Source organism: Mustela putorius, unplaced genomic scaffold (genome assembly GCF_011764305.1).
Source record: "Mustela putorius furo isolate JIRA1106 unplaced genomic scaffold, ASM1176430v1.1 tig00000193_pilon_pilon_pilon, whole genome shotgun sequence".
NCBI lineage: Eukaryota > Metazoa > Chordata > Mammalia > Carnivora > Mustelidae > Mustela > Mustela putorius.
This window is the reverse complement of record NW_025421309.1, coordinates 578,185-593,492: the sequence shown is the minus strand read 5'-3', so window position 1 is coordinate 593,492 and position 15,308 is coordinate 578,185. Positions and strand designations below refer to the sequence as shown.

General features: G+C 53.5%; 1 protein-coding gene across 2 annotated transcripts in view; it reads right to left on the bottom strand.

The window, feature by feature from the left end:
• Positions 1-268: 268 nt before the first annotated feature.
• The window catches only part of TRPV4 (transient receptor potential cation channel subfamily V member 4), a 35,862-nt gene continuing 20,822 nt past the window's right edge, over positions 269-15,308 (bottom strand). The window contains exons 4-16 of one of the 2 annotated variants that reach the window (XM_004779126.3): positions 14,820-14,972; positions 13,996-14,136; positions 13,157-13,455; positions 11,605-11,784; positions 10,207-10,365; positions 9,859-9,951; positions 9,344-9,417; positions 8,452-8,617; positions 8,131-8,197; positions 5,751-6,067; positions 4,647-4,774; positions 3,262-3,383; positions 269-2,789 (exon numbers count right to left, since the gene is read on the bottom strand). In XM_004779126.3, the coding sequence (XP_004779183.1) occupies positions 2,632-2,789; positions 3,262-3,383; positions 4,647-4,774; positions 5,751-6,067; positions 8,131-8,197; positions 8,452-8,617; positions 9,344-9,417; positions 9,859-9,951; positions 10,207-10,365; positions 11,605-11,784; positions 13,157-13,455; positions 13,996-14,136; positions 14,820-14,972 (2,057 nt within the window). In that variant the 3' untranslated portion in view covers positions 269-2,631. The remainder of the gene's footprint in view (positions 2,790-3,261; positions 3,384-4,646; positions 4,775-5,750; positions 6,068-8,130; positions 8,198-8,451; positions 8,618-9,343; positions 9,418-9,858; positions 9,952-10,206; positions 10,366-11,604; positions 11,785-13,156; positions 13,456-13,995; positions 14,137-14,819; positions 14,973-15,308) is intronic. The other variant, XM_045076712.1, reaches the window with a different exon arrangement.

Here is a 15,308-nt window from a genome sequence, read left to right as displayed (position 1 = left end):
CTCTGGCTTCCTCATCCGAAACATGGGGGGCAGTGGACATTCTGCAATCATTAGCTGTTGCTGCAAAAGTGATGCCTGCCCTTAAAAAAAAAAAGTAACTACCGCAAAAACTCATCGGCATGGGAGAACAATTCCTTCTCATGCATCTTTGGGGTTCCTCTGTGGTCACCCGGGCTTGCTGCACTCCACGGATCTCGTAGCCTCCTTTCGGGGAGCCTAGACCAAGCATGTCCGCTGATTAAAACAAAACTCACAGTCAAGCCAGGGATGCAAAATTCTGCTTTGTGCACAGTGGGAGAACACCATAGGGCTATCTTGCAAATGCAAAGGCAGAGGGAGGAGCAGGGTAGGGGGGCACCGACCCAGTCTGGCATAGGTACCCATGCTGCAGCTTTCCTCGGGAAGTGCCCCCATTCCAGGCCCTGTGGTCTGGGGGAAGCCCATGCCATCCCCGGCAGCTCGGCCTCTCGGGGGTCCTGAGAGATTAGCAGGTATTGGAGAGCCATTGGGGTGGAGGGTGGGCATCTGGGAAAAGGCTTGCAGCCACTGCTAGCAGGCCCAGTCAGTATGGATTCCTGGCAGGAGAAACTACCTTTCTCCATGTGCCTGTGGGCTTTAGGACTTTGTGGCTTCCTGCCTGCTGATTGGCTGAAGCAGGAGACACGGGACACTATTCTGGCCAATAACAGAAGAGGGGAGGTCGTTCAGGGACAGGTTTCTGCTCTCCTAAAAAGAGACACAAGGAGAACCACCACCATTACTGTCCTCACACCAACGTTACCCTTCCAGCCAATATTACTCTGCCCATGTGCATTACTCTCCTCCCACCAACATTATCCTTCCCCACCAATATTACTCTTTTCACCAATATTCCTCTCTTCCCACTGTGAATCCACCCATGAGCTTTACTCTCACCACCAATATTAATCTGCACCAGCATTACTTTCCTACCATCAACATTATTCTTCCCACCTGCAGGGGAATAATAATACTCTCCCCCGAAAAATACCCTTCCCCCCCAGTAATACCCTTTCCATCAATATTACTCTCCCCAACATTACTCATGCTCACCAATATTACTCTTCCCACTGACATGAAGCCACACCAGCATTACTTTCTTCCTACCAACTTTACTTTTCCTCACCATTACTCTTCCCACCTGCATTACTCTCCCCCCAACACCACTCTCCCCCAAGAATACGCTTTCCATCAATATTACTCTCCCCAACATTACTCATTCTCACCAATACTACTCTTTCCTATCCACATTACTCTTCCCACCAACATTGCTCTTCCACACCAGTATTACTCTCCCCCAACAATTACCCTTTCTCACCATCTGTCCTCACACCAACATTACTCTTCCCACCAATATTACTCTTTATATCAAAACTACTCTCCCCACCAGTACCCTTCCCACCAATATTACTCTCCTCCCACCATTACTCCACCCACCAGCATTACTCTCCCCCTACCAACATTAATCTGCACCAGCATTACTCTCACCCATCAACATTACTCTCCCCCCACCACTATGCCCGTGCCCCACTATTCTTTCCCACTAACATTCCTTTTCTCTTCAACACTCCTCTTCCACGCCAACATTACTCTTCCCCATTAACATTACTCCTCTTCTTCATTACTCTCTCCTCACCAATATTACTGGTGCACCAACATTACTCTCCTCCCCCAGTATTACTCTTTCCTACAAACATTACTCTCTCCTACCAACGTTACTATTTCCTGCCAATATGACTCCCCCTACCCCTGTGTTCTCTCCCTGCCAGTAACATTTCTCTGCCCCTCAGCATTACTCCCTCACCCAGCCAACCTTACTCTTTCCCCATTCCCTTCAACTCCATCTTCTCCCTCCCTTCCAATCTCACCCGTGTCTCCTAGGCTCACACCACCAAATGCCGCTGAGTCCAGCCTCTGGCCATCACCACCACCGCTCCTCATTCTCATCCCTGCCCCCACCAGCATTTCTGAGCTCCCCCGTCTCGCTGCTCTCATCCCCGTGCCATTACCACTCCTCTCATCAGGATTCCTACCAGCCCCAGCATCAGTGAATGAACATTTATTGGGCACCGACAAACCCCAGCCCTTTTACAGAACACACTGAAGGCACGGCCCCACTGCAAGGGCCCCAGCCCCATCACAAAGCCACAGGGTGCTTTGTGCCACCCGGGCCCCAGGCTGGGGCTGGGGGTTGGCTGGCAACGACCTGGAATGGGGTCCTGAGGCTTCGGCCAGGTTCCCTTTGGGGACGAAGGTCACACCACTTTCCTGAGAGCAGAGCAAATAAATAATGGAGAGGCAGGGGACCGAGCCCCCGTGGGCAGAGAGGCCCTGGCCTTGGCTTATGTGACTCCATGGGAGTGAGACCAGCAGTCAGGAGCCACATGCCCTGGGGCAGTGGGGGGGGGAGGCGGAGCTGGGGGGACAGGAGCTGGGGACCAGAGGGTCCTGGGGCCTCCCCTTCATCTCTGCCCAGCCCTCGCCTCTGGAGGTCAAAGGAGCACGTGGGGGATGCCCTGCAGAGGCATCGCTGAAATGCAGGTGGAATAGAAATAGGCGGGTGGAGGGACAGGCTTGGGCTGCAGGCCAGAGACCCTGACCCGCCCACAGCTCCTAGAGGGGCGCGTCATCAGTTCTCCACTTGGGGGGGTAGCTCTGCTGGGGGCCGTCGCAGCTGGGGTTCCCCATGTTGTCCAGAGGCACCACCACCTCATCTGGGTTTGAGTTCTTGTTCAGCTCCACCACGCGCGGCACCACCGAGGACCAGCGATCTGTCGTGAGCATGGCGGAGGGAGGAATGAGGGCGGGGGGGAGAAGGCACACATGGGCGCTGAGCACCTTCTGTGTCCCGGGCACTCTACGGTGATCTAAAGGGGGAGGATTATCATCCCCATTTTACAGAGGCCAAAACCGGGGCTCCGTGAGGTCAAGCCTCCAAACCCAGGAGCACACAGGGGCAAGCGGGAGAGCCAGAATTCAAGCCCGGGTCAGAATGGCTGAGGGCCTGCATCCCCACATCTCATGCACCCAGTGCAGGGGAAGGGAGGTGCCCCAGGCGTTCATGAGTGGCAAAGGCAACAGCTCAGCGGCCGGCCCCTTGGGCTCTCCCATTCTACAGATGTGAACAGGGAGTCTGCGAAAGAGGACAGGACTGCCCAAAGCAAATTGGGTATGAGGACGACCCAGTTCCCCCTCTGCACCTCTGGATATCCCCCACCCAACCCCCCAGCCCCCTGCACTCACCCCTCCGGAGGCGGCCCACAGTGTGCGAGAAGCCGTAGTACTGGTAGTTCTCACTCTTGCCTGGGTCCTCATTAATGATGCCCAAGTTCTGGTTCCAGTGAGACCAGTTCACCTCGTCCACCCTGGTGGGCCACAGCAGGCAGAAAGGTCAGGGGGTCCCCTACACCGACTGAAGCCCTTCCCGGCCCCCAGGCAGCCTCCCTTCTCCAGCTCCCCAACCCATCCTCCTACTTTCCCTAAAAATTCTGGTAAAATACACGTGACATACAATTTGCCATTTTCACCATTTTTAAGTATACAATTCAGGGGATTAAATAGATTCCCCCTATGTTGGGTCACCATCCCCATTACTTCTAATATTTCCTATCACCCCAAGCAGAAAATCTGGACCCATTAAGCCATAAGTCCCACTACCCCACCTCCCCATAAGCTGTGCTCTGCTTTCTGCCTCTATAGATTTGCTGATTCTGGATATTTTGTATAAATGGAATCCTACACTGCATGGCCTTATGTGTGTGGCTGTTTTTCACACAGCATCACGTCTTCAAGGTCCATCATTCTGGAGTGTGCATCAGAACTGTACTCCATTTTACTACTGAATCATATTTCCTAAGGATGCTTCGCATTTTGCTTATCCATTCATCTGCAATGGACACCCTGCTTCTCGACATTCTCTCCCTCCTCTTTATGGAACACCCTGGCAAAGGCAGCAGGCAGCCCCTTGGGCTCCAACAGGCTCAATCTAATTTCCCTCTTGGAAAATTATTTTTTGTCATTTTCATTCAACTGCCCTATTTGGAGCCATTTCTACAGGTTAGTATCCAGTGAGGAAGATCCGTTCACTGTTCCCCTTTAGACAGGCGAGGAATCTTGGGCTTGTTATACGGTTCATAAAAGGTCACGAAGCTGACCGATCAGAGGGTCAGGATTGGAACTTTGGGTTCCAACTGAATAGGACTGTCTGGCTTTCCTAGGAGGCGGGTGCCAGTGTGCAGTCTGCTGCACAGACCAGGAAACTGGCTCTGCCTGACTCAAGGCATGACGGTCGCACTCTATGCCAGCAATCGCTTTACGAAGAATGAGTCATGTTGAAAGAAAGGATTCACCCAGAGGTTCCCCTAAGAAGGGGGCACTCCCTATGCATCTGGGTAACAGCCCAACTCTATTGATTCCATGCAGCTAACCCCGGGGGGTGGTGTCGTCATCCATGGAAAAAACCCAGGCTGGGAAGAAAACCTTCTTGCCCGAGATCACCCAGTAGAACTGAACTGCAGTTGGGCCCATCAGGCCTCAGTGGCTCAGGAAGTTGCAATGGGTAGAAAACGTAAGGAGGCTTGACCAACGCAAGAAGGTTCAGCTCCACTCTCCTGCCTGCCCCGGCTCACCTGAAGCACCACCTGCGGTCTGGGGTGCCATCCGAGCTCTTGCCCACAGTCACCATCTCACCAGAGCGGAAGGCCTTCCTCAGGAACACAGGGAATGAGCGCTCGATGTCCAGGATGGTGGTGGCCCACTGCACGGGGGAGAGGGGCAGGCTATTGGTGAGCCTCCCCCCACCAGCGCCTACTGCCCTTGTGGCAGAAATTACACTCATCCCGACTGCCCTGGAAGCAAGGTCATACATTCAGATGCCCACAGGGCCTGCCAGAAGCACAAATGGGCAAAGCAGCATCAGAGGCAGGAAGGCTGCAGCCCAAGCCCCAAGACACATGCACAATGTCACCACTTGGTGCTGGGAACCACCAAGGAAGGGTGGGGACTGGGGCAAACCAGGGAGTACAAGCCCTGTGTAGAAGCAGGCAGCTGCCTCTCATCCCTGCAGGCACTGCCGGAAGGGAATGTGGACCTGCCCTGCCAGGCTTCCAGCTTTCCAGAAAGGCCAGAAGTCTGGCCTTTTACGAGAAATCTCTTCATTTTAAAATTTTGCATTAATTTTTTTAAAAATCTGGCAATGCAGAAAACATAAATCTTTAAAGGTCAAGCCCACAGGTTGCCACTTTACCTCTTATGAATTATACCCTGTGGAGAAACTGAGGCCTAGGAAAGAAAGCTAGCAGTATGCATAAAGATTAAGAGCAGCCAGACGTTCCCCAAGACCCAGAACAAGGAGGATGACCTTGGAGCTTTCTTTTTTTCCTTCTCATTGAATCATTTCCTTGAAATGCTCCATAAAGGGGCTGCAGCATTCCTGGGTCTCGTGCTAGTGCTGTTTATTGTGAACCTCCCATTTGTGAGCCGTATGTGGCCTGAGAAGGGTGTGACCTCCAAAGGCCATTGCTTTCTAGAATTGCATAGAGCACTTGGGGAAAGCAAAGGCAGCAGACCCCTGTACCAACAAGCCCCACGTCCACATGTCCATTTTACAGACAGAGAAGTCGAGGCAGAAGGAGACAACAGAGTTGGCCCTAAGCGGAAAGAAGGCAAGGAGGGGCCTGCCATGGATCAGGCCTCCCCTGTTCAGGAAGGGTGCGGGGCTCCTGAGGCATCACCTGCAGCTTCCAGATGTGCTTGCTCTCCTTGGAGACCTGACCCACCGTCTCACCCATGAGGGCAATCAGCATGTTGAGCAGCAGCACGAAGGTAAGGATGATGTAAGTGACCAGCAGGATGATGAAGACCACTGGGTATTTGGTGCTGCTCAGCATCTCCAGGTCACCCATGCCGATGGTGAGCTTGAAGAGGTCCAGCAGGAAGGTGCTGAACGTCTCACTGTCACGGCACGAGGGGTATGTGGGCACTGTGCAGTTGGTGTGGTCCTCGCTGCACACCTTCATGTTGGCACATGGGTTCAGAAGGGATACCAGGGCTGTGGGAGGGGCGGAATGACATTCACTGAGTGAAGACACACACTGATGGGTAGACAGCAGCATGCCCCTTCGACAGAGGTGACAGCTGAGACTTGGTGAGGGGAGCGCACTGGCCTGGGGTCCCCCAGCATAAGGGTCCAAAGCCTTGACTCATTCCACAGACTCTTGCTAACAAGGAAGACGGTCCTGGGATCTAGTCTACAAGTGCTCAGCCAGGAGCCGCATTTCCCTTTGGGGTCGTCTGGCAATGTTTGGCTGTCACAACCAGAGAGAGCACAACCAGTGCTACTGGTACCTGGAGGGGAGAGGCCCCAGGGGATGGTGCTAGACATCCCGCCATGCACAGGAGGGGCCCCTATAGAGGATCATCTGGCCCCAAGAGGCAACAGGGCTAAGGTTGGGTAACCCTAATCTAGCCTGTTGCTGGTAGAGGTCTTAGGAGTCTGGAAGGCCAGCATTCCTGGGGGCACACCCTCTGCCACGCTCCTGTTTCCCAGTCCACACCAGCTCACAGAGAAGGGCAAGCTGAAAGCTGGTACCGGGCCCTACTGTTCTAGAGGCTGTGACTGCTAAGGTCGTTGCCCCTACTCCAGACATCTCAAACCGATCCTGGTGCACATCCCTTCCCGCTGAGCCCAGATGAAGCTGCAGGATTCTTCTCAACACAGTTCAGCAGCAACAAGGGTCCCCACACCATCCCAGGCGGGTAGCACAAGGAGGCTGAGCTCCTCAGTCAGTGGGGCATACAAGCCCCTAGGACCTTCATCCTGGAATTACAGTGAACACATTTCAACCCATATGCTATCACTGTTAAGTTGTGTAGTGGCTGCTGATGCATGTGTTGAGAAGGATTCTAAGACCTTATCTGGACCTATCAGAAAGAAAAAATAAATCACTCTATGATCCATTAGCAATGTCGGCCATGGACACAAAAGGCTCATGTGTCATGTTTGTGATAGGTCAGCCTCAGAGGAGGGAATCTAGTGTCCCCTCTTGGGAGAAGCCCTGCAACCAAGCTGACCACTCATTTGCTAATTTAACCCCTAAGCTCCTGTCTTGGTTTCCATAATTAAGACCGCCGTAGGGCTAGACCCTTGACCTTACAGATCCCCCGGCACTCTGTCTAGTTCTTCCCAGTCCTAACCCTGGGAAGGGGCAGCTGTAGCCTCTTGCTATCTCCTCAACCCAATGGCTCAGTCAGCGTCCCCATCCCTGACTTTTCCCCCGCAGCTTGTGCCACTGAGGTTCCCTGGTATCCTGGCATCATGACATCATGGAGAAGGCACAGTGGAGACAGCCAGAACTGACCTGCACTGGTAGATTGCATATTCAAATTCACCCTTCCTTCTACCCATGACCCTTCAACTTGACTTTGCGGGTCTTTCCATCAAGAGGTAGAATCTATTTCCCGACCCTTCAATCAAGGCTGGCCTGTCACTGGCATTGGCCAGCAGAGTAAAGCAGAAGGGATGCCAGGCAGTGACCTTGAACACTTTCACATACATTCTCAGAACCCTCAGACCTGCATGTGAATGCTCCTGAGCCAGCTGGAGGACAGGTGGCCACAGGGAAGAGAGCGAAGTCACCCCCACCGAGGCCATTCTTGCTAGACTGGCCAGCCGGCAGCTAAACCACAGCTGGCCACGGACACAGGAGCTTCTGGAGATGGGCCAAACCTGGCCCAGGTCAGCACCACTGCCCAGCTGACCCAAAGATTTGTGAGCAATAGTAAACAGTGGCTGTCTTAAGCCCCTAAGTTCACGTGACTCCTTTCACAATAATCACTACTATGCCATCTCTACCATTTTCTAGCTTTGGAACTTGGGCAAGTTTTTTTAACATTTCTAAGCCTCAGTTTTCTCACCTGTAAAGGGGACAATAAAAGCACTGACCTCACAGACCCATCAGGGGGACTAACGAGGCGGGGGCGTAAGAGGACTCAGCCCAGCGCCTGGCACACAGAGAGAAGCTCGCGTGCGCTAGTTATTGTCCTCCACACACCAGGCTGCCCTTCTGGTCCTGGCGACAGCCCCACCACATCACCTGGCTCCCCAGAGCTCACCTGAAGCATAGCCAATCATGAAGAGCAAGTAGACCAGCAGGAAGCGGAAAAGGTCTTTGAAGAGGATCTAAAGACCCCAGTGGGAATATGGAGACAAACATGAGACATGTGGTTTCTCATTTTTCTGACTTCTCCATCCCAAGTGTTCCCACCTCCACCATTGTCCCTTCCCACCTCCACCAATGTCCAGACCCTCCCTGCAGCCCCCAAAGAGCCCCATATCCTCAGGGCCAAGGGCACTATCTACACACATAAACTGCACACTTCATGTGCATGGCTCCCACCAGGGACACACAGTCCATCAGGTTCCACGGCCCCTACCTTCTGGATCATGATGCTATAGGTTCCCGTTAGCTTCAGCCCGCGGGTAAAGTAGAGGGCATTCATCCAGCCCAAGACCAAGGCAAAGACCATGACAGCCAGGTAGGCTTCAATTCCCGCCAGGTAGAGGGCCGCAGAGACAATCACTAGCACGGAGTAGATGAAGCTACAGGCAGCAGAGACCAAGAGAGGGCCCAGAGGGGAGAGGGGACAATGAGGCATCAGAGAGGGAGACATGCCCCCAAGCCCTCCAGGGAGCCAGGCCATCCCGATGCCTTCTGGACCCCCTAGAAGAGAAGCAAAGTGGATTCACTGGGTTCTTCAGGATTCTATTGACCAGAACGCTCAATTAGCGGGCAAGTAATATGTGTACAATGGGCCTCAGGCCCTACAGGATCCCAAAGTAATGCCCTTTGAAATTGCTAGAAAAAGTGGTGTTGAGAGGAGATTTTGTGGATAAGTGAATTTCATTGCTCCCTAAGAAAAAGGGGAAAGATGTAGTACCCAGGCAGCAACTAATCCCATGCCCCAGGCAGACATCATTAATCAAGTGCAGTACTCTTTCCCACCAAACACAAAGGTGCCTCGGAATTCTTCACATGGTACTCCTAGCAGACATTAGCAATCAATCACCAGCCTAAGAGGTTACATTACTTCTATCTAACGTGTATGTGGTGATAGCTCTGTAGCAACCAGTATCTTGCTTTAATCAGAAGAGTCTATTGCTTGGCATTGGTCTTGTCCTAACTTTGGGCTAAATTGCCTGGGCTGGGTGAATACACTCCTAATAGAGTCACCTCTCCCCCGCCCCTGTCCCCAAATCTGGATGAAGTCCCAACCCCAATCCCACCTTCCTCACCCAGAATCTGACAGCCTGGGGACCTCGACTCACTAGAGTAGCTGGAAGGAGCCATCAATGAAGAGAGAATTCACTCCTGGGCATTTCTTCATGAACAAGTCTTTGATCTGGAAGAGGGGAGGAGGCAGGTGAGAGGGGTGGAGCTGGCAGGAATGCAGAGGGGAGGGGAGGAGAGAGAGGGAGGCAGAATGTGGTACAGAGACAAGATAATGGGCTCTTTTTTTTTTGGTAAGATTTTATTTATTTGAGAAAGAATGTGAAGGGTGGGGGAGGGGCAGAGGGAGAGGCAGACTCTCTGCTGAGCAGGGAGCCCGATGCAGGCTCCATCCCAGGACCCCAAGAACATGACATGAGCCAAAGGCAGACACTTAATTGACTGAGCCACCTAGGTGCCCCAAGCTGATGGGCTCTTTTCTGTTGGGGAAAGAGGAAAAAGCAGAGAAGGAGGGTATAGGCCTGGAGGAGAAGACAGAAGAAGGGCATGGAAGGGGAGAAATGAAAGGAGGAAGGATGGGCAGGGCAGGTGCTGCAAGGGGCCAGGCACTCACGTTGGTGAAGAAGAACAGCACCCCGGTGAAGAGTGTGACGATCTCGCCAGCCAGCCTCAGGTAGTCCAAAGTGGTGTGGTACGGGTAGGGGGGCTGGGGGGCAGATGGCACACAAGTTCTCACCCAGCCCCTCCAACATTGGCCCCAGATCCAGATGTTCCCCCAAGGCCCCCCAAACCCCTGGATCCTGTGGATCCTCTTCCCTCACTCTCTTCCCCCACCCAGGTACAGGGGAAGGGGGCACTTCCATCATGGGCTCTCTCCAGTTTCTCCCACAGGGACCCCCAAAGGAGGACCCAGCCGTGCCCCAGCTGCGCCCCAGCTCCTGCTGGGCTCCCAGCCACTCACGGTGCCTTCCAGTGGCTGGTAGTAGGCGGTGAGGGTAAAGATCACCATGGCGCAGAGATAGGAGACCACGTTGATGTAGAAGGACACAGCGCCAAACTTACGCCACTTGTCCCGCAGCAGCTCGTTGATGGGTTCCACGGCCAGCATCTCGTGGCGGTTCTGTGGGGGACAGGGCGAGCGGGGGCCACATGGGGTCCAGGCAGGCCGACTCTAACACACCTGTCCCCACCCTTGGCCCCGAGAGCACTCTCTCCTCCCTAAGCCACTCTTCCGTGACACTCAAGGATTCATGGGGAACTGGGTGGGGATTCCAAATCAACCCCACTGGGCTCTGCCCAGTTCTGCCAGAGCTGACCTCTCCAGGCTATTCTGGACTCAGAGCTATTCTCAGAGAATAGCTGGAGAGCTATTCTCATGGTCCCCAAACTCCAACCTGAGCATGGCAGGTCCCCAACTCCTGGTGGCAAAATCACTTAGTTAGGCTTGTCAAAATATATAAATCTCTGGGCTGCAACCTCAGAAGGTCTGAGTCAGGAAACAGGATGGGGAAATTTAGCCCCAGGATGATAGACACTTAACTCATGGGTGACTCTTCTCCATAGGGTGGATGGGGGGAAGTCATCAATAATTGAGCCCTGCACAATAGTTCTTCATACCGGTCCCAGACAGACAGTACCAATCCATCAAAGCTTGCACCAAGATGCTAAACTTCCCACCACCCCTAACCTCAATCAGATTCATCCCTAAGTTCAAAGATGGGGGAAGTGAGCTCCAGCAGCGGAAGGTATCTGTCCAAGCTCATGGAGCTGGGGAGGGAAGGGGAGACCTACACCCTGTCCCCAGCAGTTTCTGTCCCATTTGTATAGTGTCCTGTCCCATTAATGACATGAGTTCCCTCATCACCATGGATTTGTGCAACAATGCAGCCACAGAGATGCCATTGCAGTGTTATTCCTGGTAGTTAAAGGCAGAAACAAACCTAAATGACCAAGAATAGAGGAACGGTTAGTTAGAATGTGGTACATTTACTTGCAGCAATGATATTGCAGAAGAATATTTAATGGTGCAGAATGATGTTCATGAAATACTGCTAAGTGAAAAAAAGGAGCTTTCAAACCTTCGTCTAACAACTACTGATGATAATAGCTGACATATAATGTTTATTTGGTGCCAGACTCTTCTCAAAGGAACTCAGTTGGTCTTCCCAGCAACCCTAAGGGACACGAACTATCCTTATAGATAGATAAAGATAGAGGAAACTGGAATTCAGAGAAGCTGGGTCACTTGTCCTGAGTCACACAGCAAATAAGTTACAGACCACTCCCGGTGCCAGGGTCCTTTCCCTGCTCTCAGCCACCCCACCCTTCCCAAGGCTCTGTCTCCTGCCCCAGCACTCACCTCAATCTTGCTGTTATACACCAGGATTTCCAGCACAGAGGCCTCTTCCCCACACGTGTCCAGAGAGGAGAGGTCATACAGTGAGGAATACACCGGCCCATATGCCCAGTCCTTGAACTTGCGAGACAGGTGTCTTGTATCCTCGTCTGTTACCTCCCGGCGGATGATATGCTGAAAGACCTACACGGGGTGGGGGGTGGGGGGGAAGGGTGGGTCAGGAGGCCCCGGGGAGGGACACCCATACTCAGCCCCTCACATCCCAGGGACCCGGGGACCCATCACAGCCCATCTCGTGGCGCCTCCCCAGAGAACAGGATGCAGAGGAGAGGAAATATTTATGGGGCATGCCTCTTGTCCTTACTCTTATGGTCTTGGTTCCCAGATGACCAAACAGAGGCTCAGGGAAAAGAAGGGTGCTCCCAGAGGCCACACAAACATTCAGCTGACATCAGACTGAACTGGGCCAGCCTTAAAAATCGGAATCGGAACGAATGTCTTGTTTATGTAATTAAAACAACAGTGAATCCATCTTATTGACGTGTTAAATGATGCCACTATCTGTAGCTTACATGCAGGGGATACTGAGGAACAGAAAGGGGGGTGGGCATTGCCCAGAACAACACAGGTTAATGGTGCAAAAAGCCAAAATTTAAACTCAGGCTTTCTCCAGTACCTCAAGCCTCTTACATGAACTGCAGTTTTTGTAGTCTTCACCATGTTTTTAATAGAACAAGAATAATTCCTGCCACTTACTAAGCACCCATTCCAGGGTCTTCATTAAAGACCTTCCGTGGATCACCCTCTCTAGTCGTCGTGGGACATTCATCCCCATTTTACAGCCAAGGACACTGAAGCACAGAGGGGGGAGGGGAGATGCCTGCGGTCACACACCGGTCACACACCAAAGCTGAGCCAGGCTTTGGACCCAAGTGCTCCTGACTCCAGAGCACTGCAGGCTTGGTTCTCAATCAGGGCAACGGTGCCTCCCAGGGAACAAGCTGGCACCATCTAGAGTCTTCTGGGGTTGTCACAGTGGCGGGGAGTGCCACTGGTACCTGGTGGTTCAAGGTCAAGGATATAGCTAATCACCCTACTCTGCACCAGACACATTGCACACCCCAGAACCAGCCTCCGATGTCATCAGTGCCCTGTGCTGTGAGGCCAGAGATGGAAAGAAACTGCGCAGAGCTGCTCAACAGGTTAGGGGCTAAGCTAGGACCCCTATAATGGATTATAGGGGAGTATCCAGGGGTGGAGCCCTGGGACTTTGATTTCTATAAGTGGCTTGTCCTGGCTGGTGGGAGTGGGGCCTGATCATCCAGTGGCATGGGTTGAGAACAGAGGCTCTGGGATGAAGCTGAGTTGTGTGGCTGGACAATAGGGAGCCACAGCAGGTTCTTGGGTGAGGACAAGGGGTTGGCATAATAGGAGGTGGGTGTGCACATTAATAATAATGAATACTACCTATCGCTCCTCCAGTGTGTGTGTGTGTGTGTAGAGGGACAAGAGTGGGGGATGCTGGCTGGTTGTGCCTCCCACTCCCTGCACTCACCCCAATCTTGCCCGTCTTGGCTGCCATCATGAGGGGTGAGAGCCCATCGTTGTTGAGCACGGCCTCCAGGTTGCTGTCAGGGAAGAGGCGGGCACACTTGAGCAGCAACAGGTCATACATCTTGGTGACGAACTTGGTGTTCTCGCGGGTGTTGTCCGCGATGGCGACCAGCGCGTGCAGCACGGTGTTGCCACGGGAGTCCTGCCGCCGCATGTCGGCCTTCTTGTGTGGGTTTTCCGTCAGGTAGTTGACGATGTGGGGCTGGTTGGTGCAGGCTGCCAGCGACAGGGGCAGCTCACCTACAGGCCGGGGGGGAGGTGGGGAAGGTCAGTGAAAGGGGGCCCGGGGTGGGGGAGCTCTGCCCATGGATCCTCAGGGAACAGAGCCGGGGACGCTAGACACAGTCCTGACAGTCAGTAGCAAGGCATTAGGCAGGTGCACATTCTGTGGGTAACATGCTGGAGATGGGGTATGGCTCTGTGATGTGGAGGGACTTTGGCCCTGAACTACTAATAGCGTGTGCCTTAAGCAGGGGTGATGTGGTAGTGATGGGGGGTATGGGATCTGTAGTTGGGATCCTGGTCCCAGCTTTGGAAACTAAAGGACGAGCATGATGCGGTGCTGCGTGTTGGGGCTGACCATCCATCACAGCGCTGGGGGCGCTCATGGTCCCCACAGTATAGATGGGGAAGCTGAGGCTCCAGGAGCCAGTGATGCTCTACTCCTCATAGTAAGACCCTGGGGACCAACACGACATGCGAGCAGGGTTTAGGGTGTCTGGGGAGGAGTCAGGGCTATGGACACCCCATGTCCCCCAGCCCTCACCACCCCCTCCTCACCAAAGTAGAAGTAGCCTCCCTCATCCTTGGGCTGGAAGAAGCGGCCCCGGGCCTGGGCATGGACATCGGCGCCTTGGGCCACCAGGAGCTCCACATAGTGTTTGCAGCGCCGCTCGATGGCGATGTGCAGAGCGGTCTGACCTGGGGGGTAGGGGTGAAGGGCTGTCACCAGCTGGGGGCAAAGACCGGACCAGACTTGAGGGCGGGGGTGGAGGGCTGCGGAGTGTGGGCTGCAGCCCCAGGCCTCGGCCGGCTCCTCCCAAGGGCAACAACGGACCTCTAGACGCTGACTGGATGTGGGATCTCTGCCGTGTGAAGGCCTAACATGTGTTGGGCAAGAGGAATGTAGACTCAGAGGAGAGCCCACGTGTCAGATCCCAAGTGTGGGGACTTGTCAAGACTCACAGGGGGCTTTACCCCAGGAGACCAAGGCATTGTGGTCCCACAGAATTTTGGACTGAATTTATAAAATTCATAGGCTTTGAATCTCCACATCTGGGAATCGGGAAAGTCAAGTCTGATTCATGGAATCTCAAAACTTTGACCCCGGGGATCAGGGACTGGTGATCCCCTTGGCCCTTAGTGCTGCTGGCCCATAGGACTACTATCGTGGAGACTTAAATCACCCAGAGCCATGGCACCTCAGGTCCCAAAGCCAAGTTCACGGACTATTAGAACCAACGGAAGGGCAAGTCATTCAGTGATCAGTTTCTGGACGTGTGATGGCACCCCGGGTGTAGACGAAAGCTCTTGGGGTGGCGTGGGTCAGAGGAGCACCCCCCTCCACCACCCTGCATCACCCCTGCCCCAGTGCAGGGCCCCACCTCGGTAGTAGATGTCCCGGAATGGCGAGTTGATGAACTCTCGCATGTTGCCCGTCCGCTCAGCGATGTCCAGGAGCACAGGGATGGTGTCATTGCGGCCGTTGCTCAGATTCAGCAGGGCCTTGGGCAGGCAGGTCTTCCCCGTGGATGGCTCTGGGGGGACACACATATGGGATGAGGGACAATCAGTCCAAGGAACTAATTGGGCAGCAGGGGACAGGGCACTGGGGCCATGTCACACCTCCCCTCTGAGCCCATTCCCTACTGCCCCCATGGTGCTGAGAGGGGTCCAATAAACCTGGAGGGGCAGTTCTACAAAATGTGGGAAGCCACAGCCTGTTGAGATTGGGATATATGGAACCATAATTTGGAGGGAATTTTAAAAATCCAATAAATGGTGGGGAATCCTGGGTTAAAGAAAGCCAACCAATATTTACTTGTTACAGGACTTGTCAGAGCCTTTATATGCCAATGACAAATGTGAAGCTC